A 27945-nucleotide genomic window follows, 5' to 3' on the forward strand; every position below is an offset into this window, starting at 1 on the left:
CACAGTCATGTTATGTTATAACAGATTTTATCAGTAAAAGCGTTTTAACATACATGTATATTATCCTTTTGTGATAATGATTGTTTTACGATACAACAGGGAACAATCAAGGAATTACAATAGAGCAATTTGATAGCAATTTATTGTCCAACATGGTTGTACACATGATAGATGCATTTTATTTGATACCATTTACGCGTGTATGTTTGTGCAGGGTGGCATAAATAGTACCAACATACAGTCCAACCAAGCTGAGCGTTCCCTTCTTTGATCTTACTTAGTTTGTTCAAGTTACAGCGATTTGTGGTGAGGAAGCAGTCCTGCGGTGTCTTAGTGACAACACTAAAAATTCCCACGGTAACATAAAAAACAAATCAGAAAGCCGACTAGCATACATTCTTGTTCTTTTCAAGGTTTTCCAAATACCGGTATATATTACGGTTTTAAGTCACGGTAAGAAATCATTTTTGTGTGAGGCAGGTATTTAGGAATCCCTTAAATGACATGTTGATGCGACAAAATAAAATGTGTGATTTTTTTTACTATCAAAGCAAAACAAAAGGCATGTGTCTTTGGTGTTCATACATGACCATGTTGCAAAATTGACAAAGACACTTTTTTATTTACAATAACTTGTGGATACTCTTAAAACAAATTAAAATATTACATTGATTTAAAAAAAATGTGTATCCCATTTCTGAGAACTTATTTAAAATTTAAAAGAAGTAGAAAAATGCCATAAAAGCATTAAAACAGGCGCACTTATGGCCAGGATTAACTCCGGCAACTGTAGAAGATAATTTAATGTATTTGTCAATTATTTTTTTTTATATGTAACCTTTTGGAATTGAAGCTGTTTTGATAGTTGTCTGATTAGATTTGGCTTTTGTCCACAGTGACATGCCTTTGTTCAGTTTTGAAACCGATTTGATCTTAGTGGATTAAGAGCGTTTTTACTTGTGACCCTTTAATATGAGGCCATTCTGACTTGAAAATTCGTGGATTGTGACAATTTCGTTTTGATATTGTCATGTGGTCATTTTGATTTTAGGCCGTTTTGACTTTCGTTCTGACATGTGATTTAATTAGCTCGGCATTTTCGGAGAAAACCCAAGGTACTGTCATGGCCAGCTCGTCGTCCGCCGTCTGACGTCCGCGTCGTGCTAAAACCTTAACATTTTGTTAAGGTTTTGAACATTGCCTCTAAAATCAAAGTGCTTCCACCTACAACTTTGAAACTTCATATGTAGATGAACCTTGATGAGTTCTACACGCCTCACCCATTTTGGGGTCACAAGGTCAAAGGTCAAGGTCACTTACCTCTTAAAAAAAAAAATCTGACAAGCTTTCATTGATTCAAAACTGCACCCGTAGCCGAGCGTGGCACTCGTTATGCGGTGCTCTTGTGTTTTTAGTCCATTTTGACTTGTAATTGTTTGGAGTTTAGGTCGTTTTGACTTTTCACTATAGACAGTTTAGTTTGTAGTGGATTGTCTTGTTGTTTTTAAAGTTTTCCATTGACCGTTTTCATTTGTGGCTTTTTAGTTTCGACTGTTTTGACATGTGCCCCTTCTTTTAATGTTCTAATTATCTTTTGCAACAAATAACTTTTTAAAGCATTATAATCATTTCATCCTGCATTTAGAGCTGATTATTTATGGTAAGCACCTAGCCCTAATTAAACAATAAAGACAACATCTTCATTTTAAATAAAGTTTATATGAAAATGTAGCTTACACTTTTCTTCTTGCCGAACAGAACTTGTTACTATCTTTTAAACTATCCTTTACTGCAAATTATATAAATACATGTACAATTATACAATTATTATTATAATTTAAGTTCTCATTTCTGCAATGATATTTAAAGACATTATTTTTATGTATATATGTCTATATAACATGTTTCTACAATACCAAGGTAAAGACCCTAAATAACATTTTTAAGAACTCAAGGACTTGCACTACGTCTTGCGCAATTTCTGCCATACACATCGCATCACTGTGATTCAGCCCAGACTGGACAATAACTATCTCACCATGATACACCGTTGAACACGGTGATTTCGCTGTGGCGAATTGCGATGTCAGTCTCTGTGTTCTCGGGAAATTGATCTCACGGTGGACCACCGCAATCACGGCGGACCACCACGGTCTAGGTGGTTCGCTGTGAAATACATGTGCAACAACAACATATTACAAATGTACGGTCTGCAATATCGAAATGTACATGTTCATTCAAATTGCAGATCGTATAATGTTGTTTTTTAAACTTTGTATGTACATGTATTACATGCACTTCATAATAAAATCACCGAAATGTTCAACTCTTTTCTCTCGTGTTTGCCCTCGATCTTTACAGAATCATTGACATGTCTTACATCGAGCGTGAGTATTGTTTGCGTACATCATGCTTCAGGTTTTGTTTCAATTGTTTCTGCATGAAGTTTCCCTTGTTGTTCTTAATTAAAGATTTGTTTTTTGTTAACCTTTCGAAAACCCTTGCTCGTTTGTGTACATATATAGCTCTCCAACAATAACATACATATGTTACATGTAATTTGATTTCAGACTATTTTTGTGATTTCCTGTTTCTTTTGTTATATGTATTGGATCAAATAAATGAACATGTACAAATTCGAGACATCCGTAGTAAGTATTAAATTCTGCGATATTTTAATATCATATTCATTCGAAAAGATCAGTTGTCATGTTGGTGAGTGACTATTTGTATAACAAATTCATTTTGAAACATACACTGTATGTAAAATAACGTAAAAAAAGAAATTGTAATATTATGGTAAATATCGATTTACTTATTGTGTTACAATAATGTTGTGCATTGAGCAAATAAAATGTATATCAAATTTATAAAGCATTGATAAGAAGTGTTGTTAAAAAAATTGCGGTGAATTTAACGAGTCATAATTTCACATTAAGCTTTTTAGCTCACCTGAGCACAACGTACTCATGGTGAGCTTTTGTGCTCGCCTATTGTGATCGTGCGTTGTCCGTTGTGCGACGTCAACATTTGCCTTGTTCACTCTCTAGAGGCCACATTTATTGTCCAATCTTCATGAAATTAGGTCAGAAGATTGGTTTCAATGATATCTTGGATGAGTCGAAAATGGTTACGTTTGCTTGAAAAACATGGCTGCCAAGGGGCGGGGCATTTTTCCTTATATGGCTATATATGGCTATAGTTAAATTTTGTTAACACTAGAGGCCACATTTATTTTCTGATCTTCATGAAACTTGGTCAGAAGATTCATCCCATTAATATCTTGGACGAGTTCGAAAATGATGCCGGTTGGTTGAAAAACATAGCTGCCAGGGGGCGGGGCATTTTTCCTTATTTGGCTATAGTAAAACCTTGTTAACACTCTAGAGGCCACATTTTTTTCCTGATCTTTGTGAAACTTGGTCAGAAGATTTGTCCCAATAATATCTTGTTATCTCAGGTGAGCGACTTTGGGCCTTTCAGGACCTCTTGTTTAAAACTGTTTTACTCTTTTATTTTAGATACAACCAAGAATATGGTTTTCGAAAAATAATGAACATAGTAACAACGCTGATGAGTTTCTTATTATTAATATTATAAACATGCATTTAAATTCTGAATATGTTATAAATATGATTTTGTTATACATGTATATGTATGTCTATTTATTGTACATGTGCCGTATTACAATACGAATAAAACGCTTGTTTTCTTACGAAATAATGATGGAGAATGTGATGTCTACATCCATTTACTATATCGAATAAAATAGAGAATTTGATGTCTACATTAATTTGCTATATCAAATAAAATGGAGAATTTGTTGTCTACATTTATTTACACATAACAGAACAGATGGTATATGAATGCATCTTCTCACTTCTGTCTGTATTTTCTATTACAATCAAAACAAATATTCACTCTCTCATCTACTCGATAAGACAGCGATATATTTTGATATAGTTAGGTTAATTGGTAAATAAAGAAACTCTAATTTGACATTCACAGAAACTTATTACCAATGAACAGATCTTTTATAATAAATAAAGTAATTATCAACTCTACATGGGAGTCACTAAAATAGTCAGAATCAAATTACACGTAACATGTTGATATGTAATTATTGGCAAGCTATATGTGCACAAACGAGAAAGCATTTCCGAAATTTTAACAAAAAACAAACAATTCTTTAAATAAACAATAAGTAAATCTTCACGCAGAAACTGTAGAAACAAAACATAAAGTACATCAGGCTCGATGTACGACATGTCAAATGATTCTGGAACAAGGGTAAACAATAGAAAATAATGACGATTGTTAACAATCAAGTTACAATGTATACAAATGTACATACAAATGTAACAAAACATTCTAGAACTTTGCAAAAATTACATGGTCTGCAATATCGAAATATACGTGTTCATTCACATTTACCTGTATTTCAACGTGAACCACCTAGGCCGCGGTGGTCCACTGCGATCACTGTGGTCCACCGTGAGAATGATTTCCTGATAACGCCCGCGGTGTTCAGCCAATTTCGACGCGATCTTTCATGATGGAAACACCTTCTGATCGCGGTGATTTTCCACGCTCACGAAAAATTGTCCATGATGAGAGTGTGGTTGATGGCAGAAATCCCGCTAGACGTAGTGTATCCTTTGTACAATATGCTTGTAAGGTCTCAAATGTACAGATTCAAAACAATCTTAATATTTATTTAGAAATAAAATATATTTTAAATAAAACTAAGATATTGCTTGTTATCATTGTTTATTTTGTGAAAGTGTTGGATTAAAAAAACTTTTCAATAAGTAATATTATACAAAATTTAATTTGCAAATGAAACACTAACTAACATCAAAAGTAAAAACAATAATTTCAATTGCAACAAAATGATTCAATACGATTTACATGGCAATGGCTGGTTATGTGCAGGATTTATAACTGTATATGTGTATTTAACATACTTACAATCTTTGTAACATGTAATCACCCTATTGCACTAAAAGTTAGTGTTACTTGTATCATAGTATTGGTTGACAGTTGTTTTCATGACAACAATTAGGATAGTCCCCATGTACTTTGTGTTCAGGTATTGTACTTGTACATTTCTGCTACTATTGCCATTTGGTCCTATTTCGTGGATCCTGTGGTCTGATGATCATGATGCTGACTGCAGCCAGTGAGAGTGCGGCCCCCAGGCATGCTGGGGCGGCTGGGGTCAACTCCTGGGCCAGGCCTGCAATCAGCGGGGCCACCATCCGTGACATAGACAGGCAGCTCTGCTGAAAACCGATCAGAATCCCTGCCTCCTGTTTCCTGCCTCTCTCAAGCATAAGACTGGTAGCAGATACCCTCGCTATGGTCGTCACAAAACATAGAGGAATCAAAAATATGACAAACCAAAACAGTGTTGGTGATAATGCTAAACCGAGCAAGATAAATCCTTGTAAAATTGCCAAGTGTAAAACCAGTTTAGCATGGCTTGAATAAAAACTTGCAAAATATCCCGTGAACAATCCCACTAAGGCAGAAATGACCCCATTAAATGAAATAATATAGCCATTTATTACAGGAGTTGTTTCATATTTTTGCATCAGAATTAAAGAAAAATTGCTCCTAAAGATTATCACAGCAGCAGCAAGCAGAAATTTGATGAAATACAAGTCCCACAACTCCTGCCAGTTTAGTTCCTTCGCAGTCTGAATAAATGTCTTGGGATTAAAGTTGATTTCATCTGACTGAAGCTGCTTCAAGGAAGCTGAGGATTCCAAACCTTTTTTCATGGCATGATGAGCATTTTCATTCGGCAATGTAAGCCACATCAATACTGAAAGTAAAGTGTTGAGTTATAAAACAAATGCATACCAATTTTGAAAGAATAATTCAGCTCACTACGTTTTCACAAAATGTCTCAATTGAACAGCGCTCTTGCACAAGGACATCTGATGAAATTTAAATTAACCCTTTGCATGCTGGGAAATTTGTCATCTGCTAAAATGTCTTCAGCTGAATTTCTAAAATAAGTAGGGATGGCATCGAATACCAATATCGGTATTCGAATGTTTGCAAATTCATTTAATCGAATATTCGAATATTCGCATAAAACGGCTTGATTGATTTTACCTTGTTATGTGTTAATTTCCATTGGTTTGTAAGTTATATCCGTTTGCTAAATACGAGGCTGTTTATTAACGTTGCTATCGAATAATTGTATCACTGTCGACTAATACTATGACCGATACTGTGATCGGGCACAAATAGAATGAAAAACATCGTGTCATAGAATTTTATTTTTTAATGATTCCACAGATTTGTAGCAGACCGCGCATATGTAAAACTAAGTTTACACACATTACACGTTGCGGTCTTCTAATTCACAGACCGTGTAAAGCATTCCATACTGCAAAAGGAGCTTGTGGCATTTTCAGATTTGAATTATGATTCCTTGATGATTGTTTAATTTATATCATCTGTTACTTTTGAGTAATTCACATATTTAAATGTCTGTTCAAACTGTGATCACAAAAACTAAATTATTATTCGCAAGTAAATTGAAGCCCTTAATTGGTACCTAATTGACAAACAACAGTTCGGGCCCTTTCTTATAGTAAGTATGCTGCATACGCGATTTGAGTAGTTCACACATTTTAATGTCTGTACATACTGTGATCACAAAACTTAATTATTATTCGCCAGACAATTGAAACAGTTAATTGGCACCCCATTGGCAAACAACAGTCGGGGTCTTTCTTAGAGCGTGTATATTGCATTGCGCAATCAACACTGATACGGGCCGCGTTATCAGTTTGGCACGAATAACGTCACGTCAAGCATGTTACTCCCAAGTGATTTCGATTGCTTTTTAGTAAGCGGTTCGCAGGTCATTAAATATTGGTGAAATTACGTTTGGAAAAAAATGCGAATATGCGAATATCATTTTTATTATTCGAATGCTGACCATTCAATCGAATATTCGATTATTCGAATAATTTTGCCATCCCTAAAAATAAGCATTTGTTCAACCAACCAGAATAATTTTAGAACTCATACAAGATATGATTGGGTCACATGTTCTGACTAAGTTTCATGAAGATTGGAAATAAATGCAGCCTCTAGAGTGTTAACAAGGCAATGTGATGGCGCACAACTGACAAAAGGCAATCACAAAATTTGTGCTTCTCGTGTCAATACATTTTTTGCTATTGCGGCCATATTGTGCATTGAACCACGTGCATATTGTTGGTAGAGGAACCTCCACGGAAAATTTGACTAAAACTTCAAAAATAATGGCCAAGACATTTAGAAAACATAACATGAGTACAAAACTTCCGCCCGCTCATCCGTTTTTGTGTAATCTATAAGCTGTAATGATTTGTTGAAACATTTGGCTAACAAGAGCACCTCATAATGGGTGCCACGCTCGGCTGCGAAAGCTTGTCAGATTTTTTTTTTTTTTTAGGTCACAGTGACCTTGACCTTTGACCTAGTGACCCAACAAAAGATGTGTTCGTCAGAAACACAATGCCCCCTACTGGGCCGCTTTGAAATTTTGAAAGAAAATCTCCATTTAGCATTTGGCAGGTAGAGACAACCGGGGGGGGGGGGGGGGGGGGGGGGGGGAATTAGAACAGGTAAGAAATGATAATTATATCATTTAAAACAAGAGATGTCTTCGTCAGAAACACAATGCCCACTATTGCACCGCTCTGAAATAAAATTGCTATTTATCATTTGGCAGGTATAGAAATCATCTCCCTTTAAAGCTTATTACTTCCTTTGAATTTTGTCCAATCCAACCAAGGGAGGGGGGGGGGTCTTACAGTCAATTATGACTATGTCAGACATCACTGACAACGGTTTAAAAGTTGAGTTATAAATAATCAAAATAATAATTACAGTAACTGTGAAAGAACCTCAATTCTTGGTAAGGAAATATATAATATGACATTTATAATTAAATAAATTACTTCCCTTGAAAATAATTATCTTTAACAAATCTTTTTTTTTAGTAGCAAATAATTAAAAGCCACTACCGTGACTGTAGATTCACCCCTCAAAATGTGCAGCTCCATGAGATACATGCCAAATATATCAAGTTGCTATGTTCAATATTAAATAGGTATCTCCCTTTAAAGCTTATTACTTCCCTTGGATTTGTATTTTTACCGTAGTCCTTAAAGGATGACCTTGACCTTTTGCCATGATGTGTTTGTCAGAATCAAAATGCTACCTACTGCACCGCTTTGATTTATTTAACAAAAATATATACATAGGCAGGTCAGATAACTATGTCCATTTAAAGCTTATTACTTCCCTTGGATTTGTTTTTTCGACCCTAGACCTTGAAGGATGATGTTCAACTTGAAACTTTACCACTCAAAATGTGCAGCTTCATGAGATACACATGCATGCCAAATATCAAGTTGCTATCATCAATATTTAAAAAGTTATGGCCAATGTTAAGGTTTTAGCACTACGCCTACGCCGGACAGCGGACGGCGTGCTGGCTATGACAATAGCTCGTGTTTTCTCCGAAAACAGCCGAGCTGAAAATTACTCTGACTGCAAGTGATCTAATAAATGTAAGAAATCTGGTACAGAACTTACTTAAGAACAGTTATTTGAAGTTATCAAGTCCAATGAGTTGTTTTCTTATTATGAAAAGATTTGTACTTGTCAATTTACAAATAATGACACTATCAACTTATTTTCACCGTGTTTGGTAGATATAAACCAGAGAACGATTTCTGTAAAACTATTTCAAAATGTATCCAGCATTAAATTACAAAAATATTAATCTTCATAGTATTTGATCAGATTGTTCATCCCAGTCATGTCAAGCCATCACCATCTATTTGACCCACAGCACATATCCCAGTGTGTGTGTATTGAGGTGACAGCACTAACTGCACTAGAGATGAAAATTCCAATAAGATGTAATTATCTCATTCAGCCATGGTCCCATTCAAGGGTAAAATATTGTCAGGTACATTTAGTTAAGCTATGATCTACAGACAGACCAATATTAGCAAACAGGTGAGAAGTTATAAGTTATAACTCTTCAACTTCAATGGTGGAAGTGGGCTTGAGAAAAATGTGTTTTTCCACATTTGTTGTTATCTAAAGGCTTCTTTAAAATGGGAAAAGATGGAAAAAACTCTTAAGCAAGCAAACAAACTCTACAACAATGTATGCTAACAAATGAGTCAGCCCAACAGTAAAGAAATGTTACTTGAACTTCCAAGGAAGGACGTTTAAGTGTCACACTAATTGGATGAAAACTGTGACCTACAGAGAGACATATGTAGAAAAGAGACATCTCATGTTCACCAGTTATCTGGTATAAAATGCAAGGTGAGCTACACAAGAGCCACATGTGACAAATACTTAATACTTACTGAAGTTAAGGTAAAAGAGAAGCCCTGCTGATAAAGCCACCAGGTAGAACCCTCCTGGTCTGTCTGCAATGTGACCGCCAAACACAGGACCGACAATGAAACCAAGACTGGAGGCTGCATTGAAGTTCCCAATCACTTTAGACCGCTCAGATTCCTGTACAATGTCCACCAAGTAAGCTTTGCCAATGCTCTGGCTGTGTTTGAAAATACCTGAAACATGAACAATTCATATGCTTATGAAATATGATTCAACAAATCAGGATGTAAAAAACCACACATTCCAGACAGCCTTGCACGAAGGTATCGAGATATAAGTGCATATATTTCTATTACTATTTTGACAAAGGAGGACACAGGTTACTTTTTAATGTTTATTTCTATGTTATTTTGACAGCCCAGATATTTGTTCCTACATGATTTTGACAGCCCAGACATTAATTCCTACAATATTTTGACATCCTGTGCATTTTTCCTACATTATTTTAACAACCCATACATGTTTTCTTCATTATATTGGCACCCGGGACAAAAGTTCCTAGGTAGTTTTGGCACCCCTGACATTTGTTGTTGTTTCCAAAGTTAAAAATCTGCAACAGTAAAATTAAATACTGCATAGTAAATAATGATATATGCAGTATAAAATGCAGGATTTATTGTTTGGGATGTCAATATAATGAGGGAACTAATGTCCCAGTGGTCAATAAAAAAAGACAGAAACCAATGTCCAGGCTGGCAAACAAGAGGGCTAAAGCTAAAGGTCCAAAGATGCTCCAATGAGACTAAAATTAACTTTAATGTTTCTAGCAGGTTTAACATATCACTAAAGCAACATAATGACAAAATGCAAACACACCCTAAGCAGCCTTTTATTATCATAAGAAGAAATGTTCTGTTCTCATGATGTTTGCGAAAAAATATGACTTCTAGAAATTTAAAAAGGTTTCACTATAGCAATATACAGCGAAATGCCCAACAAACTGACAGCCTTGTTTATCAACAACATTTTTATACTAGGACAAGATATAATAAAAATGAATGTTTTTAACAAGTTTCATGAACATTGAGCAAAAACTTTTACTAGAAGAGTGTTCACAAGGTTTCACTACAGCCATTTAGGAAAAACTGGCCCATACCCATAAGGGCAATGTTGTACAACAGAACTGAACCAATATCAAACTCTGCTGAGATATAATTAGAAACAAAAATTAATGTTCAAAGCAAGTTTCATGAAGATTGGACAAAAATGTTATATCTTTGTGTTTAGAAGTTTCCAGGATAGCAACATAAGAAAAACTGTCCTGGCCTCATGCAGTATTATTTTTCAAAAGACCAGAACAACTTTCAACTCAGACAAGATATATTTCGAAAAAAGTTCTGAGCAAGTTTCATGATGATTTGGCAACATTTGTGACTTCTAGAGTGTTCACAAGGTTTAACTCTATAGGCATACTAGGAAACTGCCCTGCCAGCTGTCAGTCCTGACTGGAACAATTTTCTAACTCAACTGAGATATCATCTTAAACACTATTTGCTAACTTACAAGTGAGAACCCTAAACAACACAGATGAGGTGAACTATAAATACTTATGATTTAAAGCCAATCAAATTATCAATGAAATACTTTTACTTTTTCATGTTTGTCTGAACTTGACTTATTACATGTTTCATTTTAAAGTCAGTTGTCAACTTTTCATCCTAATAGAATCTAACCATTACATGATGCACGCATTTCACATATGGTCATTAACATTGTTCAGTGGGAATACCCACGCCCCAAATTTATGGACATCTGTTTAAAAAGTAACATTAATCAAAATTCATTTGATACTTCAGAGAAACGGCAAATGGTTGTGTTTATGAACATTATATATAAAGTTACATGTAGCGACATTAATTGTCAGAATTAAGTTTAGAAATTGAAGTTGTCATTCCGAGGGATTATTGGAAGAGACGGGAAAAAATACAACTTATGGATTAAACAGAGTCAGGTTTATAAACATGTTTTGGGTAATCTCTAGACTGGGGATTATAGTTATTTACTGTTCTGGGGGGCAGGGATAAGCACATTGTGCTCAGGTGAGCTAAATATTAACATTCCTAATATTTTATTTTAGGATTAATTTGAGAGTTGTGAATGACCAAAGTTCACGAAATATATTTAATAATTCCTTATTATTTGATAATACAAGACATAAACAAGTAGGATTCCTTTTCAAAATATATGACAATTAAGAGAGCCATGGTTGCCTTGGTCCCTCACCTGAGTAGTATTAATGCTAAATTGTAAGGGTTGTTAATGTTGTTTTGTGAAAAGAAAGAGTTTGTTGTTTCCGCAGATATATTGATCATTATTAGCCGTTTTCTGTGTACTTATGTTGTTTATAATTGACATTGTGTTACCGATTGCGACAAAGCTACATATTTGAAAAGAGTGTTACCAAGGTTTTACTAAAGCCATATAAAGAAAAATGCACCGCCCAAAGGTGGCCATCTTTTTCAACGGACTGGAACTTTTTGAACTCAGCCCAGATATCATTAGAACAAATGTTCTGACCAAGTTTCATAAAAATTGGAGTGTTAACACCGTAAATGTTTATGACGGACAAATGGCGATGACTTAAGCTCACCATGAGCAGGTTGTGCTCAGGTGAGCTAAAAACTAAAAATATAATACATTATAGATGATCCCTATTATATAGACACAAGGTGCTTCAAAATCTGTCAAGTTATGTTCAGTAAAAAAAGTGAACAAGCCCAAAGACATCATTGCATATAAAGGACATTTAAAACCTGAATCCTGACCATGTTTGTATACTAAATAAACAGCGGGTATGAATGCTGGGTTCTGGTTCACCTAGTGGGATTCTGGCAATGAACATGAGTGTCAGGGTGGTGGCCCAGCTGAACATGCAGTACCCAGTCGCAGAAATCAATAGACACATCAGCAGTGTGAACCTGCGCCCAGTCCCATCACTCCACTGGCCCTGCAACACAACACAGGGCTGGTATTCATAAAGCTCCTAAGGCAAATTTTTACATAAGCTGGATTTAAGGGATAATTTAAAATTCAGTTTTCTATTGAAATTCTAATGATTTCAGTTTTGTAATGCTAAAATACTGTTCTTCTATGCAAAATTTACTTAAATAAACCAATTAAATGAAACAAGAGGGCAAAGATGGCCCTATTTCGCTCAGCTGAGAGGAGTCAGTTCATTCAATCTTTACCAAACGTAAAACTTGACCTAGATATTGTCCAGACAAACATCCTGGTCAAGTTTCATCATCATTGAACCAAAACTCTGCCGCGGCATTTGGAGTGATTTTTTGTGTGTATGATTTCACCTGGTGACCTATATTTTGAGATGACCCCCCCTTACAAAACATCAAACTTTGCTTACAAAAATAAATATTATGACCAAGATTCATAAAATCTGAAACAAAATTGTGACTTCTATAGCGTTCACAAGGATTTTGTATAATATAATAAAAATGTGGACAATCAAAAGGCAATAATTATGGCATTAATTATGTGATATATATAAAACCAATCTTTTCACCAAGTTTCATGATGATTGGGCAAAAAATGTGACTTCTAGAGTGTTCACAAGCTTTTTTTACTATATAAATATGAGAAAACTGCCCCCCCCCCCCCCCCCAGCAGCCAAGTTATTCAACTGACCGGAACCATTTTCAAACTTAACTCTCATATCAAGGAAACAAATGTTCTGACCAAATTTCATGAAAATTGGGCCAAAAATGTGACTTCTAGAGTGTTCACATGTTTTCACTATATACATATAGAGAAAAATGCCCCGCCCACTGGCGGATATGTTTTTCACCGATCTGGACCATTTTCAAACTCGTTCGAGATATCAATAAAACCAATGTTTTGGCCAACTTTCATGATGATTGGGAAAAAATTGTGACTTCTAGAGTGTTTATAAGGTTTCTCTATAGCCAAATAAGGAAAACTGCCCCCCCCCCCCCCCCCCCACCCCCCCCCCCCCCCCCCCCCGCCCCCTGGCAGCCATGTTATTCAACCGCCCGGGACCATTTTCAAACTCAACTCTCATATCAAGGAAACAATAGTTTTGACTAAATTTCATGAAAATTTGGCCAAAAATGTGACTTCTAGAGCGTTCACATGTTTTCACTATATACATATAGAGAAAAATGCCCCGCCCACTGGCAGCCATGTTTTTTCACAGATCTGGACCATTTTCGAACTCGTCAATGAAACCAATGTTTTGACCAATTTTCATGATGATTGGGCAAAAACTGTGACTTATAGAGTGTTTACAAGGTTTCTCTATAGCCAAATAAGGAAAACTGCCCCCCCCACCCCCACCCCCGGGCAGCTATGTTATTCAAATGACCGGAACCATTTTCGAACTCAACTCTCAAATCAAGGAAACAAATGTTCTGACCAAATTTCATGAAAATTGGGCCAAAAATGTGACTTCTAGAGTGTTCACATGTTTTCACTATATACATATAGAGAAAAATGCCCCGCCCACTGGCAGCCATGTTTTTTCACCGATCTGGACCATTTTCGAACTCGTACGAGATATCAATAAAACCAATGTTTTGACCAACTTTCATGATGATTGGGCAAAAATTGTGACTTCTAGAGTGTTTACAATATAAATGAGTGAAACTCCAGCTGCTAGAGCAGTATTTAATTCTTATTATAAACAATTAGTTGTTCCTTTATTTAAGGCAAGTGACCGATTGCCCAAACAGTACAAAACATCACAAAACAGCACAATGCAAAACAACACAAACACAATCATATAAGAATAAAGCCTTGGAACGGTCAATGCAAAGCATTGGGGGTTTTAACCGGTTATAGAGCGCTCAACCTCACACTTGGCCCAGCAATATTCATGATACATTTACGTGTAATAAAATTTAACCTCATAGCATTGTACCTCAAATTAAACAATAATAAAAGGGAATTAAAACGCATTCAATTTAATTACCATTTAATTACTCAATAGTAGGGAAGATACCAGAGCAACAGAATTACAACTTTTTGAGGAACGATGAAATAAAACTATGAACAAGTATCAACTACATTCCTTCTTTATAGAAAAAGATTTTAGAATATAGCGTCATGAAGTTAATATTTCAGATCATCATCGCTCACATACAGGAAGAAGCAGCAATAATGGGTGTAAAAGATCCATATTGCATAGCTTGGTTGTTTATGTGACTGCAAAAAATAAATCAAACAAGAAACGCCTGTTAGAGAGAAAATATACTTTAAGTAATTAAAATTGAACGTTTTAAACTCAATGGCCTATGCATGTAGATTAAAAAAGTTAAAGTATGTGGTATTAAGCATTATAAAAGCGATGACGTCACAAAAATCAATGTAGCCAGAAACAGAGAGAGAGTATCATATGACGTATTTGACAAGCAAAGACACGATGACGTGAACGAAATCCAGGGGCAGTACTGTAACATTAAAATAAAAATATTAAAGGGATGGTACTGTAAAATTGAATTACCAATGAAACCAGCTGCGATGATTAAATATTTAAGAATCAAACGTATAAAATGGTAATACCATTAATGATTCCAAATTTTAAGAGAAGAAAGTATAGTGAATCGAAAACTAACAAGCACGTGTTTTTAAGTACGTTAACATCATATCCTTTTGATACAAATGAGTTTATTAAATTGAAAACTTTAATATTAACATTTCCTTTAAGATATTTTAATTTGCGAACACGCTTCAAAACATCTCCATAAAATGATGGGTGTGAAATTCCATTAGTTAAATGCCATTTTAAAGAAACATTATATTTAGAAATTAAATCACCATACTTTGAGTGAAATTTAGCGAATTTATTTCTAAGGTTATGATACAGAAAACCTTTTTTTAGCAATTTCTTTGTTAATATGCGATTACAATCATTAAAATCTTTAATACATGAACATACTCTGGCATAACGTACCAACTGCGAAATGTAAATACCATAGGATGGACCTTTAGGGATGTTGCCATCTAGGAACGGAAAATTCACAATTTCAAAGTGGCCATGTTTTTCAACGGACCGTAACCACTTTTAAACTCAACCAACATATTATTAAGACAAACATTTTGACAAAGTGACATTTAGATTGGGCATGAAATGTGACTTCAACAGTTTTTACAAGTTTTTTCCTTTTTTTGACCTAGTGACCTAGTTTTTGACCCGGCACGACCCAGTTTCAAACTCGACGGAGATTTTATTGGGACAAAGCTTCTGACTATGTTTCATGAAGATCGGACAATAAATGTGGCCTCTAGAGTGTTTACAAACAAATGTGGACGGACGACGGACGGACGGATGGACGATGGACAAAGACAGGTCACAAAAGCTCACCTGAGCAATCAGGTGAGCTAAAAAGACACCAAAATGAAAGAGCAAAAGACTCAAGGAATTTTTAATTATTTAAGGAATTTTCTTTAGTTAACCCTTAGGAGCTTTATGAATACCAGCCTTGTCAATTATGTATTACTAGCAACAAGGGATGTTGCTCCTTGAGGAGATAAATATGTCCATAAACCTAACAACTAGGCTCCGGTTATATACATTTTCAAATCTGTAATATATATTTTTTATTTGTGTCCAACGAATTTGATTCACAGAAATATTACCTTAAGACAGTGTCAGAAAATCTCAAGTCTACCTATAAACAATATACAAATTGCATTGACATTCCAATACTGCTGTGTATAATGTTACCTGCCAAATGATATGTATCAATGACAGCTTATGCTTGTAAATGGCACTGGCTAAAGTTGTAATAACATGTACTAAAAGATATGCTTCGAATAAATTTAAAATTTATACAAGAGTTCCGCGGTCGGAGATGACCGCATTGAAGCCGGATTTTTGATTTAAATGACAGGAAAGTACCTTTCGTGTTTTTGTCAATGCAATACTTAAATTACTGAAATATTGTTCAAAGGTCAAAATGAAATGTAAGTACTTTTCAAGGCATGAGCAAACCTTGTGTTATGTTTTGAATGCATGCATATACATGAACAACAATAACATTTAAGGTCACAAATATGAACTTGAATTGACAATTAGGAAAGTTTGATCTCAATTTTTTTATTAGCAAATTAGTAACATATTGTTTGAAGTTTCCATCAATTTCATTATCAAATGTAAGAAAATAAACTTAGATGAAATAATACTATTTATTGTTTTGCTTTCACATACCTACACAGAAATCCAGACATTTTTACATTCAAGGTCACAGTGACCTTGACCTTAGAATGAATGACCTTGAAATGACCAGTGGTCATCTAAGTGTGCTTGCAAACCTTCATGTCAAGTTTGAAGACTCTATGTCCAAGCATACCAAAGTTATAACAATTTTAACATTTTAACATTTAAGGTCACAGTGACCTTGACCTTCAAATGAATGACATTGAAATGACCAGTGGTCATCTTCTAGTACTGGCCAATCTTTATTTCAAGTTTGAAGACTCTAGGTACAAGCATACCAAAGTTATAACATGAAATAAGAACTTTAACATTTTTACATTCAAGGTCACAGTGACCTTGACCTTCAAATGAATGACCTTGAAATGTCCAGTGGTTACTTACTAGTTCTGGCCAACCTTCATGTCAAGTTTCAAGACTCTAGGTCCAAGCATACCAAAGTTATAACAACTTTAACATTTTTACATTCAAGGTCACAGTGACCTTGACCTTCAAATGAATGACCTTGAAATGTCCAGTGGTTACTTACTAGTTCTGGCCAACCTTCATGTCAAGTTTCAAGACTCTAGGTCCAAGCATACCAAAGTTATAACAACTTTAACATTTTTATATTGAAGGTCACAGTGACCTTCACCTTCAAATGAATGACCTTGAAATGACCAGTGGTCATCTGTTAATCCTGGCCAACCTTCATGTCAAGTTTGAAGACTCTAGGTCCAAGCATACCAAAGTTATACCATGAAATAAGAACTTTAACATTTTTACATTCAAGGTCACAGTGACCTTGACCTTCAAATGAATGACCTTGAAATGACCAGTGGTTACTAACTAGTTATGGCCAACCTTCATGTCAAGTTTCAAGACTCTAGGTCCAAGCATACCAAAGTTATAACAACTTTAACATTTTTTATATTGAAGGTCACAGTGACCTTGACCTTCAAATGAATGACCTTGAAATGACCAGTGGTCATCTGTTAATCCTGGCCAACCTTCATGTCAAGTTTGAAGACTCTAGGTCCAAGCATACCAAAGTTATACCATGAAATAAGAACTTTAACATTTTCGAGCACGCCGCCCGCCCCCCCGCCCCGCCCCCCCCCCGCCCCCCCGCCCGCCCGACAACATCAATCTATAAGCCGAGATTTTTTCAAAAAAAATCCGGCTAAAAATGTTATATGTTGTTTTCCAGAAAGATATTCAAAGTCAACCATCAGTTCAAGGCAGTATTAACCTATGATTATTTAAGTTAAACTAAAATAAACTGTGCTAGTTATAAATAGTTTTTTCTTCTTGAATCATTGTTTGTAAAACCCATGACTATCCGAAAATAACATTGTAACACTTAATATTCTGAGCAAGAGGACGTTGCCTTAGATATTTGAAATGTTAAAAAATAGGCAACAAAAGCTGTAAGGGCCTCACTTGACACATAAAGGACTTTAACTTTTTTTCTGGTAATTGTTCAGTACACCCATATAAAGGAAATTTCAAAACCACCCCATTCAGCTTTTTTCAATGAAATGAAATAATTTTTAAACTTGGCAATATATAGAGAAACCTCTGAGAAAGTTTCATGACAGCGTAGTGGTCTAATAAGTGTCATTTTAATCCACATTGAGAAATTTATAAACAAGAAACCGTCGGAGACGGGTGATGCTCCCCAAAGGTTTTTTTGTCACAATATTGCACTATATATTCAGATAAAAGGAAACGTCTTGAGGGCACAGTAGTTGGGGGGACAATAATTTTTTTATAGAAAATTTCAAAGGGCCATAACTCTGTGAAAAATCATCCGACCAGAACCCGCTGATAATATGCACATCTCCTCTTGGTAGTGAAGTTTCCCATAAAATTTCATTGAATTCCGGTCATTAGTGGCTGAGAAATAGCCCGGACAAGAATTGCACTATATGTACAGTTAATGGAAATTTTTTCAAAGGGCCATAACTCTGTGAAAAATCATCCGACCAGAACCCGCTGATAATATGCACATCTCTTGGTAGTGAAGCTTCCCATAAAGATTCATTGAATTCCAGTTATTAGTTGCTGAGAAATAGCCTGGACAAAAATTGTGCACAGAGGACACACGGACGGACAGACGAAGCGGCGACTATATGCTCCCCCCAAAATAAATTTTGGGGGAGCATAATGAGAATGAAAACTTATAAAAGCATGTACAAATGATAAGTTGCATTTAATAATTAAAAAAAAGAATTTTATAACATCTAGTTTATTTTATTCATTTACTAGCATTATGCCACAACAATTTTACAGGTAAATGAACGATAGTTTTCAAAAGTTGACTGCAAATCCTTAAATTTTGGATTTCCAAAACATTCAGTTGGAAGTCTGTCTTCTATTTCCGTATTTTACTGGCGCACATCAGCTATAAAAGTTGCCTGTTTTATCCATTTGCATTTCTAGTATAAGTAAGTATAACTAGCTAGTATAGCCAATATTGATGATGCATGTGTTAAAGAATTTCATGAAAACAAACATCCCCCTTTTTACGCAAGTGAATAGCATACTACAGATCTGTAATATAGCAGATCACTGGATCAACAGATCGCGATATAACTTATATATGCATATGTATATGTATGCATAAGCATAGTTTAGCAATCTCAAACTATTTTATTTACATAATTTGTTGCTTTATGTGTTGTATCTATGTTATACATTTGTATAAAAAAATTTTTTATTCTATATAAGGATTTTCAAATGCATATTTTTAAATTTGTAATCAGACAAAGCATCTCCTAGTTGTATTGTTCACTTAAAGTTAAACAATTCTTACCAAAAATAAACAGTCCTCATGTATTTTGTGTAAATCTTTTGTACTGATTAAAAGCATGCAAAAATTATACTTCAAGTACAGGATTAAGTCATTCTTACTTGGGCAAAGCGTGGGCTTTAAAACCAGTTCAGCTCTGTTGTATCTACAACACTACGGTCCTTGAGATATGTCAGTTTTGATCTGTGACATTTACAGTTATAGTACAATGTATTCAACTTTACGTGGAGATGGCATGTATTTTGTAGCTGCAGCACTGATTGACTGATACGATTACCAAGAAGAATGTGATTGACAGCTGGCATCATGACAGTTAGAAGCATATTTAATAGAGAACGTTGTCAATAGTGAAACCCACAATAACGTAAAACTGTTAATCTTTGATGTTGGGCAAGTTGGGGCATTGTTTGTCGCGTGAATGGTTTGAGCCTTACTTGCTTGTTTAGGCAAAACAAAAATAGTGGATTCCCGTAGTTTTTTTGTTCTGTGAATTGGGAATTTTTTATGTAAACTGGGATTTTTTTCCAAGGAACATTCCCCAGTTGTTGAAATCAACCAATTAAAGAAGAAGGTGTATAAGTAAATTGTTGATGCCCCCAAACACTATGGTGGAAGGCAATGTCTGACAGGAATAGCTTAAAGGGATCTTTTCACGTTTTGGTAAATTGACAAAACAGAAAAAGTTGTTTCAGATTCGCAAATTTTAGTTTTAGTTATGATATTTGCGAGGAAACAATAATACTGAACATTTACCATGGTCTAATATAGCCATTATATGCATCTTTTGACCATTTAAAAACCTGATAATTATAAAGCGTTGCAACGCGAAACAATTGAATTATTTGGAGAGTTCAGTTGTTGTCGTTTAATTTTGTGAAACTAAGAAGATTGCTTACATAAAGTATAAAATACGTCTTTCATATATGCTTGGCAGGATGGTCGAGCGGTCTAATTGGTTTTTACTCCAGGACTCCAGAGGTCACTGGTTCGAGCCCTGCTGCGAGCTACTTTGTTTTCATTTTTTTAATTGTATTCTTGATTTTTTACTAGAGCTTTTTAGATCCAATGTTTACATTTATCAATATAAAGCATTTAATGACAAACTTCAAAACATGCCAAAATCTGTGAATGGGCCCCTTTAACCCTCTATGCCAAAAACACAATCTCCCCAAAAATGAAGTTCTTACCATAATTGGACTGGTAAATAACTGTAAGGCACCATAAAGTGAACCTGAAAAGGAGTAATATGTAGTATTCATGACACTGTTTCAAAAGGCATGTCAACATACCAATACTCTTAATGCTAAGTCTCACCATCGAACAATGTTTCACTAAAATGTGACACAAAAATACAAAGATCAAACATCCCAGTGCCTGGTCATCAAAGACGCATTTTGGAAATATTTAATTTATATGAACTGTGACCTTTGGGGCATGATTTCAACAAACTTGTTAGACAACCATGAATGATGTAACAGTTACATACCATAACAGCTTAGCTCTCCCCTCATTATAGTTTCAGAGAGCATTTTGAAAGTGATACACCTGATAAATATGTTAACCCTTTGCATGCTGGGAAATTTGTTGTCTGCTAAAATGTCGTCTGCTGAATTTCTAAAATTAGCATTTTCTTCGATTTTTTTCAAAGAATACTATCAGAATAGCAAACAGTTTGGATCCTGATCCGTTCTGTGGCGTCTCATCTGGATCCAAACTGTTTGCAAAGGCCTTCAAAATTCGGTTCCAGGACTGAAAGTGTTAAGGACATTTTTGTGCCATCACAGTAAATATGCCATAATGCTGCTTTTTTTATTTATGTTTCAGTGATTGTTTTCAGGCACATTCTAGGACTCTTTTGTCTGAGCAGATTTATTTTATAAGAAAGGGGATTAATGTCAAAGCATGTTCTAATATGTTTATAATAATCTGCTTTTCTCAAATTATAACATGAAAATGCAAAAAAAGAAAACAATTTTTAACAAGGGACAAAATTGTCACAAAACCAGGTTTTCATTGTGAAAAAAAAATCTGATAAGGGAGAAAACTCAAACTGAACTTTTGAAATGACCAAAAAAAATTAACCCCCTTTGTAAGTTTTTTTTTTTTAAAATCTATTTTTAGTCGTGGCGACCTTGACATTGGAGATATTGACGTGATTCTTTCGTGGGACACACCGTCCCATGATGGTGAACAAATGTGCCAAATGATTTTAAAATCTCACAATGAATGACATAGTTATGGCCAGGACAAGCTAATTTATGGCCATTTTTGACCTTTGAACTCAAAGTGTGACCTTGACCTTGGAGATATCGACGTAATTATTTCGCGCGACACACCGTCCAATGATGGTGAACAAATGTGCCAAATGATTTTAAAATCTGACGATGAACGACATAGTTATGGCTCGGACAAGCTCATTTATGGCCATTTTTGACCTTTGAACTCAAAGTGTGACCTTGACCTTGGAGATATCGACGTAATTATTTCGCGCGACACACCGTCCAATGATGGTGAACAAATGTGCCAAATGATTTTAAAATCTGACAATGAACGACATAGTTATGGCCCGGACAAGCTTATTCCGCCAGCCCGCCAGCCAGCCAGCCCGCCAGCCAGCCCGCCCGCATTCGCCAATCTAATAACCAGTTTTTTCCTTCGGAAAACCTGGTTAAAAAGAATTATCGTAATTACTGAAATACTATACATTTTCGGACACCCCTTTTTTGGCCAAAATACAGGTTTTCATATATATTTAATGTCTCTAAATTTTCGGACAGAACATTATGCAGCGCTATTTTACCAGATTTCTTCCCTATTTTACCTTCATCATGCCTTTGTGAGAGCGGATTAAGGTCATAAAACCTTTTCTTTAAATTGTATTTATATAAAAATAATTTAATATATATTTTATAACAATAAAGTTTTATGACAAGAACAATATTAATTATAATATTAAAAAATATATGTAGAGTTGCAAATTTCTGGAGTTATTTTTTATATATAAAATATATGTGGTTAAATTCATCAGATTTATAGGTTTTTAATGGCCACATACAATAAATGAAAACTTTATTTCTCAGCATTTATCTAATGTAATGTATTTTATTTAGAAAATTTTGACTAAATGTTAATTGCATTATAAAATATTAAAAAATTCTTAAATTTCACCATCTTTCATTAATTATCAATGATTTTAGTTTGTTTTGGCCCAAGTAGAGATTAGAATTTATAATGAAAAAGTGTATGTTGTATAATTGCAAACAAAATCAAAACAAGTATGATGACCCTAAATTTATATTCCATTTTTCTATTGTGTATTATCTATAGGCAAAATCTATCTAGCGCAACACCCCTATTTTTTTTCGTTATATACAAATAAGGAAAACAATTTACCCCCAGGGCCAAGAAAAATGTGACCCCATGGGCATAATTGGGACAAAGTGACAAAGGACCACATACAAGTAACATTCCAAACAAGAGCTGTCTTTGTGTAAAGAAGCGCAGCAGATATATCCCAATTAATGTTTTATCAGCCTTGATCTGAAAGTCATGAAGGTAGACTCACACACCAAAAATCAGGTATCTGAAAGCGTTTAGAAACAAGAGCTGTCAGAAGACAGCGCTCGACTTTTCAAGTGCTTGACAGTATAACGTAAGCCATCATGGGGAAATTGTTCGTACTCAATAAGGTCAAGGTAATATAGTCATATTCTAATCGGAAGAGGACCATAGTTGAAACATATTGATCGCTTATGTTTTAAGGAAGTGGTACATTATAGACGATTCTGAGTTTAGGTATATTTTCCACAATCTATTGAACATTTGTCAAGACATCAAAACAAACTAATAAGATTATATTTCAAGTTTGTTAGCAATAGCTTGGATGGGATGGTTGGACGGTCTTTCAAAAAGAAAGGGGGATGGTTTGGGTGGAGTCTATTGTGGTATGTCAGGTAAGTGTTGTTTTGTCAAAGTATGAATCAAATCTGATCCTAAATAAAGAAGTTATGGCAATTTAAGCATAATTTATTTATTTGACCTTGAGATTCAAGGTCATTCAAAGGTCAAGGTCAAAATCAACATGTCAGTTACAGTACCCTCATGATAGTAAGAAAGTATTTTAAGTTTGAAAGCTATAGCATTTTTCGAAACCTAAACGCAGATTTCGAAATCTAAACGTGGACCCTAAGTTCAAGGTCAAGGTCAAAGGGGTCAAAATTTGTGTGCATATGGAAAGGCCTTGTCCATATACACATATACACATGCATACCAAATATTAAGGTTACATCTGAAGCAACATAGAAGCTATAAGCATTTTTCGAAACCTTAACGCAAAGTGTGACGGACAGACAGACGGACAGTACGATCACTATATGCCCTCCTTCGGGGTGCATTAAAATTATTTGAAGAACATAACAATTACCATAATGCGTGCACCCAGATAAATGTTTCCAAAACATTGGCTCAGTTTGTTTACGACATGTTCCATAGTTAATCCCAAACTGTTTACCTAAAACACCAGAAACCGTGGATGAAGCTCCTAAATCTTTGGCATGACTTGTTATCAGAGGTAGTATCATGCTTACCCCAAGCAGATCCTGGCAACAAAAACAAGCAGCTTTATAAGACAAAGTGACATGTAATAATCATGCTCTAGTTCAGGAGTTCAATATCATTGACAAACATACCAGTGGATGACATTGAGCAAGAACATACGCAGCCATACATTTTGAAACATTGTTATCTCTCTACTCGCTTTTGTTTATTTCTCCATACATAATGTTGATTTAGAAAAAAAATCTGTGAAATTTTACTTAGTTATTTTAAGTAATATATTTTAGTCTATACTGAATGTACAAGTTTTGTCAACATGGTTTCCTTGTTTCCTTGGCTATGCCATGCATCTAGGGTATTAATTAAATTACTTCAATTCAAATTACTGAGCAATCCCATGCTAGGTCTACATGTAAAATTCCTACACATACAATTTCAGTACAATACCTAAAACAAAACCAGAGTAATTGAGTGGAAACCATAATTCTATTCGAGTAACAGTGACCTTGACTAGCTTAGCCCAAAATGGAATGTCAAGCTCGACATGCAAGCTGTAACCTACACACAATATGTCAGCGGCCAAACCTATATCCAAACTCAATTTATAGAGCAGAAACAGTTTTTCTAATTTTATTTACCTTGATCCCACTGACCCCAAAACCACAAGGCTTAATTTTAAGAAAATAAAATAAAATTTACATATACCTGTAATAATCGTGTTTATGCAACAATTCAAAGAAGGAGGCATATAGCAGTCACACTGTGTGTATGTATATCTGTGCAAATGTCAAGATGTCCATCCTATCCAAGCCATTACTTTGCTGTAAATCACTATAGGATGACGTGTCAGATGGAACCCCAGCCTCCCTACCTCAAAGTTCAAGGTCACACTTAGTGGTCAATAGTAACAATCTGGCCATAAAGCTACTTGAATATGACCAGCAATTAAGGAAACGATGCCGTTTGAAGTCAAAGCTGATGCAGTGATGGATGGACATACACAATTACGGACGGATATTACATGTCAGAATAGCTTAAGATGAGCATGTTGTTTACTGAATATATTTTATTTCCAAAAGCATGACATTGATACAAATCTATACATTTGGTCCATACATACATAATGCAAAAAGGGTTAGACCCAGAGCTACAGATAAGCTTTTTGGGGTAATTGGGTAATACCCTTCAAAATAAGAATGGATTGGGTAATGGAAAACGTGATTGGGTATCCAAAAGTATGATGCCCGCTCATATAAAAAATAATTGGGTATTTGTACCAAAACAAACAAGTGAATTTGGTATTTGCAATAAAACGTGATTTTAGCTTCTCAAAACCGTACCTACATAAAGTCACTGTTATGTATTCAATCGCAGTATAGGTTGTTCAATCTTTCTGCTATCAGATTCAACAATCTGAAGACAAGGGAATTTCTCAACCCACTCATCGAATGTGTTTCTACTTGTTTTTGTTCCAATAATATGGGCCAGTACTTTTGTTTTAGAAACCCAACACACCCCATCATAGGGGTTTGGAACGGTATTGTAGTAGAATAATATAGTGTATTTTGACCGAAAATGCCCCAAACAAAATTCATTATAGTCATCAACTATGCCCTTTGCAATTGTTTTATATTTAGATTGATTTACCACGACAAAGGAATCTAGATGTTTGTGTATTTTTTTTGCGCAACTTTTCGTCTGCCTCGAGAAAAAACCATTTTGTTTGACTTGCATTTGTTATCATCTAAACGATTGGTAAATACGTTACCAGATAAAAACAAGCACTTGTCGATTAAGACTCGATTCAAAACGGCCAAAACAAAACGGGATTTTTCATTACGCATAGAAGGCGGCTCAAATTGGGTATCGGCGATTTGTTTTGCGTACCTGTACGCACAGATTTTGAAAAAATTGCGTATCCACCTATTTTTTATTGCGTATTTACGCAAATACGCAGCTTATCTGTAGCTCTGGTTAGACCTTAAGTTCTACAACATCATTGAGGGTCTTTCCCTTGGAAATTTTTTTACTTATTGTCATGGTGACAGACATACACAAATGAAAATGAAATATACACAGTACAAAACACAATAAAATAAATATGATGATTTCCTATGAAATATGATGGTTCTTGTTTTTATTATTATGATGATAATAATAAGAAGAAGAATCATCATAATAGCAAGGGTTCCGCTGTTAGAGACATATGCATGATCCTCCCAAACAGGGCTTTGAACTAGGGACCCCAATGTCACTAGGGGTCATCTACTGTCCAAGGCCAATGCACATATGAAGTATCAAGCCAATAGTCAAATTTGTTGACGAGTTATTGATCAGAAATGATTTTCACACTTATTGTGACCTAGTGACCCCAATTTCAATAGGGGTCATGAACTGTCCAAGGCCAATGCACATGGGAAGTATCAAGCCAATAGGTGAATCAGTTGACAAAATATTGATCAGAAACGATTTCACTCTTAATGTATTACCGTGTCCTTTGACCTAGTAACCCCAATTTCAATAGGGGTTATCTACTGTCCAAGGCCAATGCACATGAGAAGTATCAAGCCAATCGGTGAATCAATTGACGAGTTATTGATCAGAAACGATTTCACACTTAGTGTGTAACAGTGACTTTGACCTTTGACCTAGTGACCCCAATTTCAATAGGGGTCATCAACCGTACAAGGCCAATGCACATGTGAAGTATCAAGCCAATCTGTGAATCAGTTGACGAGTCATTGATCAGAAACGATTTCACACTTAGTGTGTACCAGTTAACTTGGCCATTAGCCTAGTGACCCCAATTTCAATAGGGGTCATCTACTGTCCAAGGCTGATGCACATGGTAAGTATCAAGTCAATGGGTAAATCAGTCGACGAGTTATTGATCGGAAACGATTGTAATCATAACTTGTAACAGTGATCTTGACGTTTGACCTAGTGACCCCAATTTCAATAGGGGTCATCTACTGTCCAAGGTAATTTCAAATGTGAAGTATCAAGCCAATTGGTCCATGGTACGTATCGTCCGTATACCGTTGTAAGATATTAAAGGGGCCTTTTCACGTTTGGGTAAATTGACAAAATTGAAATAAGTTGTTTCAGATTCGCAAATTTTCGTTTTTGTTATGATATTTGTGAGGAAACAGTTATACTGAACATTTACCATGCTCTTAAATAGCAATTATATGCATCTTTTGACTATTTAAAAACCCGAAAATTATAAAGCAATGCAATGCGAAACGAATTAATAATTTGGAGAGTTTTGTTGTTGTAGTTATATTTTGTGAAACTACAAGGATTGCTTATATAACATATAAAATACATCAGGCGTTGTTTTCGGAAGGATGGCCGAGTGGTCTAAGTCGCAGGCTTTCTACTCCAGGAGTCCAGGGGTCAGTGGTTCGAGCCTTGCTGACGGTACATTTTTTTTCTTTTTCAAATTTTATTCTTGATTTTTTACTGGATTTGTATATCCAATGTTTACATTTATCAGGGATCCCATCCTCGTCGCCATTAATGTGAAAATACTGAGCTCAGGCCGGGGATTGAACCCACGACCTCCAGAGTGGTAGTCAGACACTTTAACCACGTCGCTAAAGAGCTACTCTGGAGGTCGTGGGTTCAATCCCCGGCCTGAGCTCAGTATTTTCACAATAATATAATGCATTTAATGACAAACTTCAAAACATGCCAAAATCTGTGAAAAGGCCCCTTTAAAAAACATACACAACGAGCAAGTGTGCACACGTTAGTTAAAATGGCATCTTACCAAAAAGCCACAAACATACATAATCAAAACTGCATTGCCATTGGCGACAGTCTTCATTCTCGAAGACGAAGGGAACAGTAATAGATGCAGACTTAATTATAAATTGTAACACCCAGCCAGACCCAGCATTGTATTCTGGTTCCCGTCGTATAAATCGTCTGCTAATCCAGAGTTTATTTGGTCTGGTGCCCAGCT

At 35.3% G+C, this 27945-nt stretch overlaps 1 protein-coding gene across 8 annotated transcripts; it reads right to left on the bottom strand.

Moving 5' to 3' along the window:
• Positions 1 to 1699: 1699 nt before the first annotated feature.
• LOC127852832 (major facilitator superfamily domain-containing protein 9-like) lies at positions 1700 to 27923 on the bottom strand. Of its 8 annotated transcripts, XR_008036283.1 has the most exons (7): positions 25623 to 25751; positions 23845 to 24019; positions 20609 to 20652; positions 12256 to 12385; positions 9402 to 9611; positions 4435 to 5830; positions 1700 to 2166 (listed from the first exon to the last, which is right to left on the bottom strand). XR_008036283.1 is itself a non-coding variant. In XM_052386831.1 (6 exons), the coding sequence occupies exons 1-6, from the start codon at positions 27805 to 27807 to the stop codon at positions 5118 to 5120; spliced, it is 1242 nt and encodes a 413-aa protein (XP_052242791.1). In that variant the 5' UTR covers positions 27808 to 27923; the 3' UTR covers positions 1700 to 5117. The 8 variants fall into 8 exon arrangements, 7 of the variants coding, with proteins under 7 accessions (XP_052242791.1, XP_052242788.1, XP_052242792.1 ...); XM_052386831.1 differs by lacking the exon at positions 25623 to 25751 and adding an exon at positions 27751 to 27923 and having other exon boundaries at positions 1700 to 5830; positions 23932 to 24019; XM_052386828.1 differs by lacking the exon at positions 25623 to 25751 and adding an exon at positions 27751 to 27923 and having other exon boundaries at positions 1700 to 5830.
• Between the last annotated feature and the right edge of the window lie 22 nt (positions 27924 to 27945).

The sequence above is a fragment of the Dreissena polymorpha genome, chromosome 12 (genome assembly GCF_020536995.1).
Source record: "Dreissena polymorpha isolate Duluth1 chromosome 12, UMN_Dpol_1.0, whole genome shotgun sequence".
Classification (NCBI taxonomy): Eukaryota; Metazoa; Mollusca; class Bivalvia; order Myida; family Dreissenidae; genus Dreissena; species Dreissena polymorpha.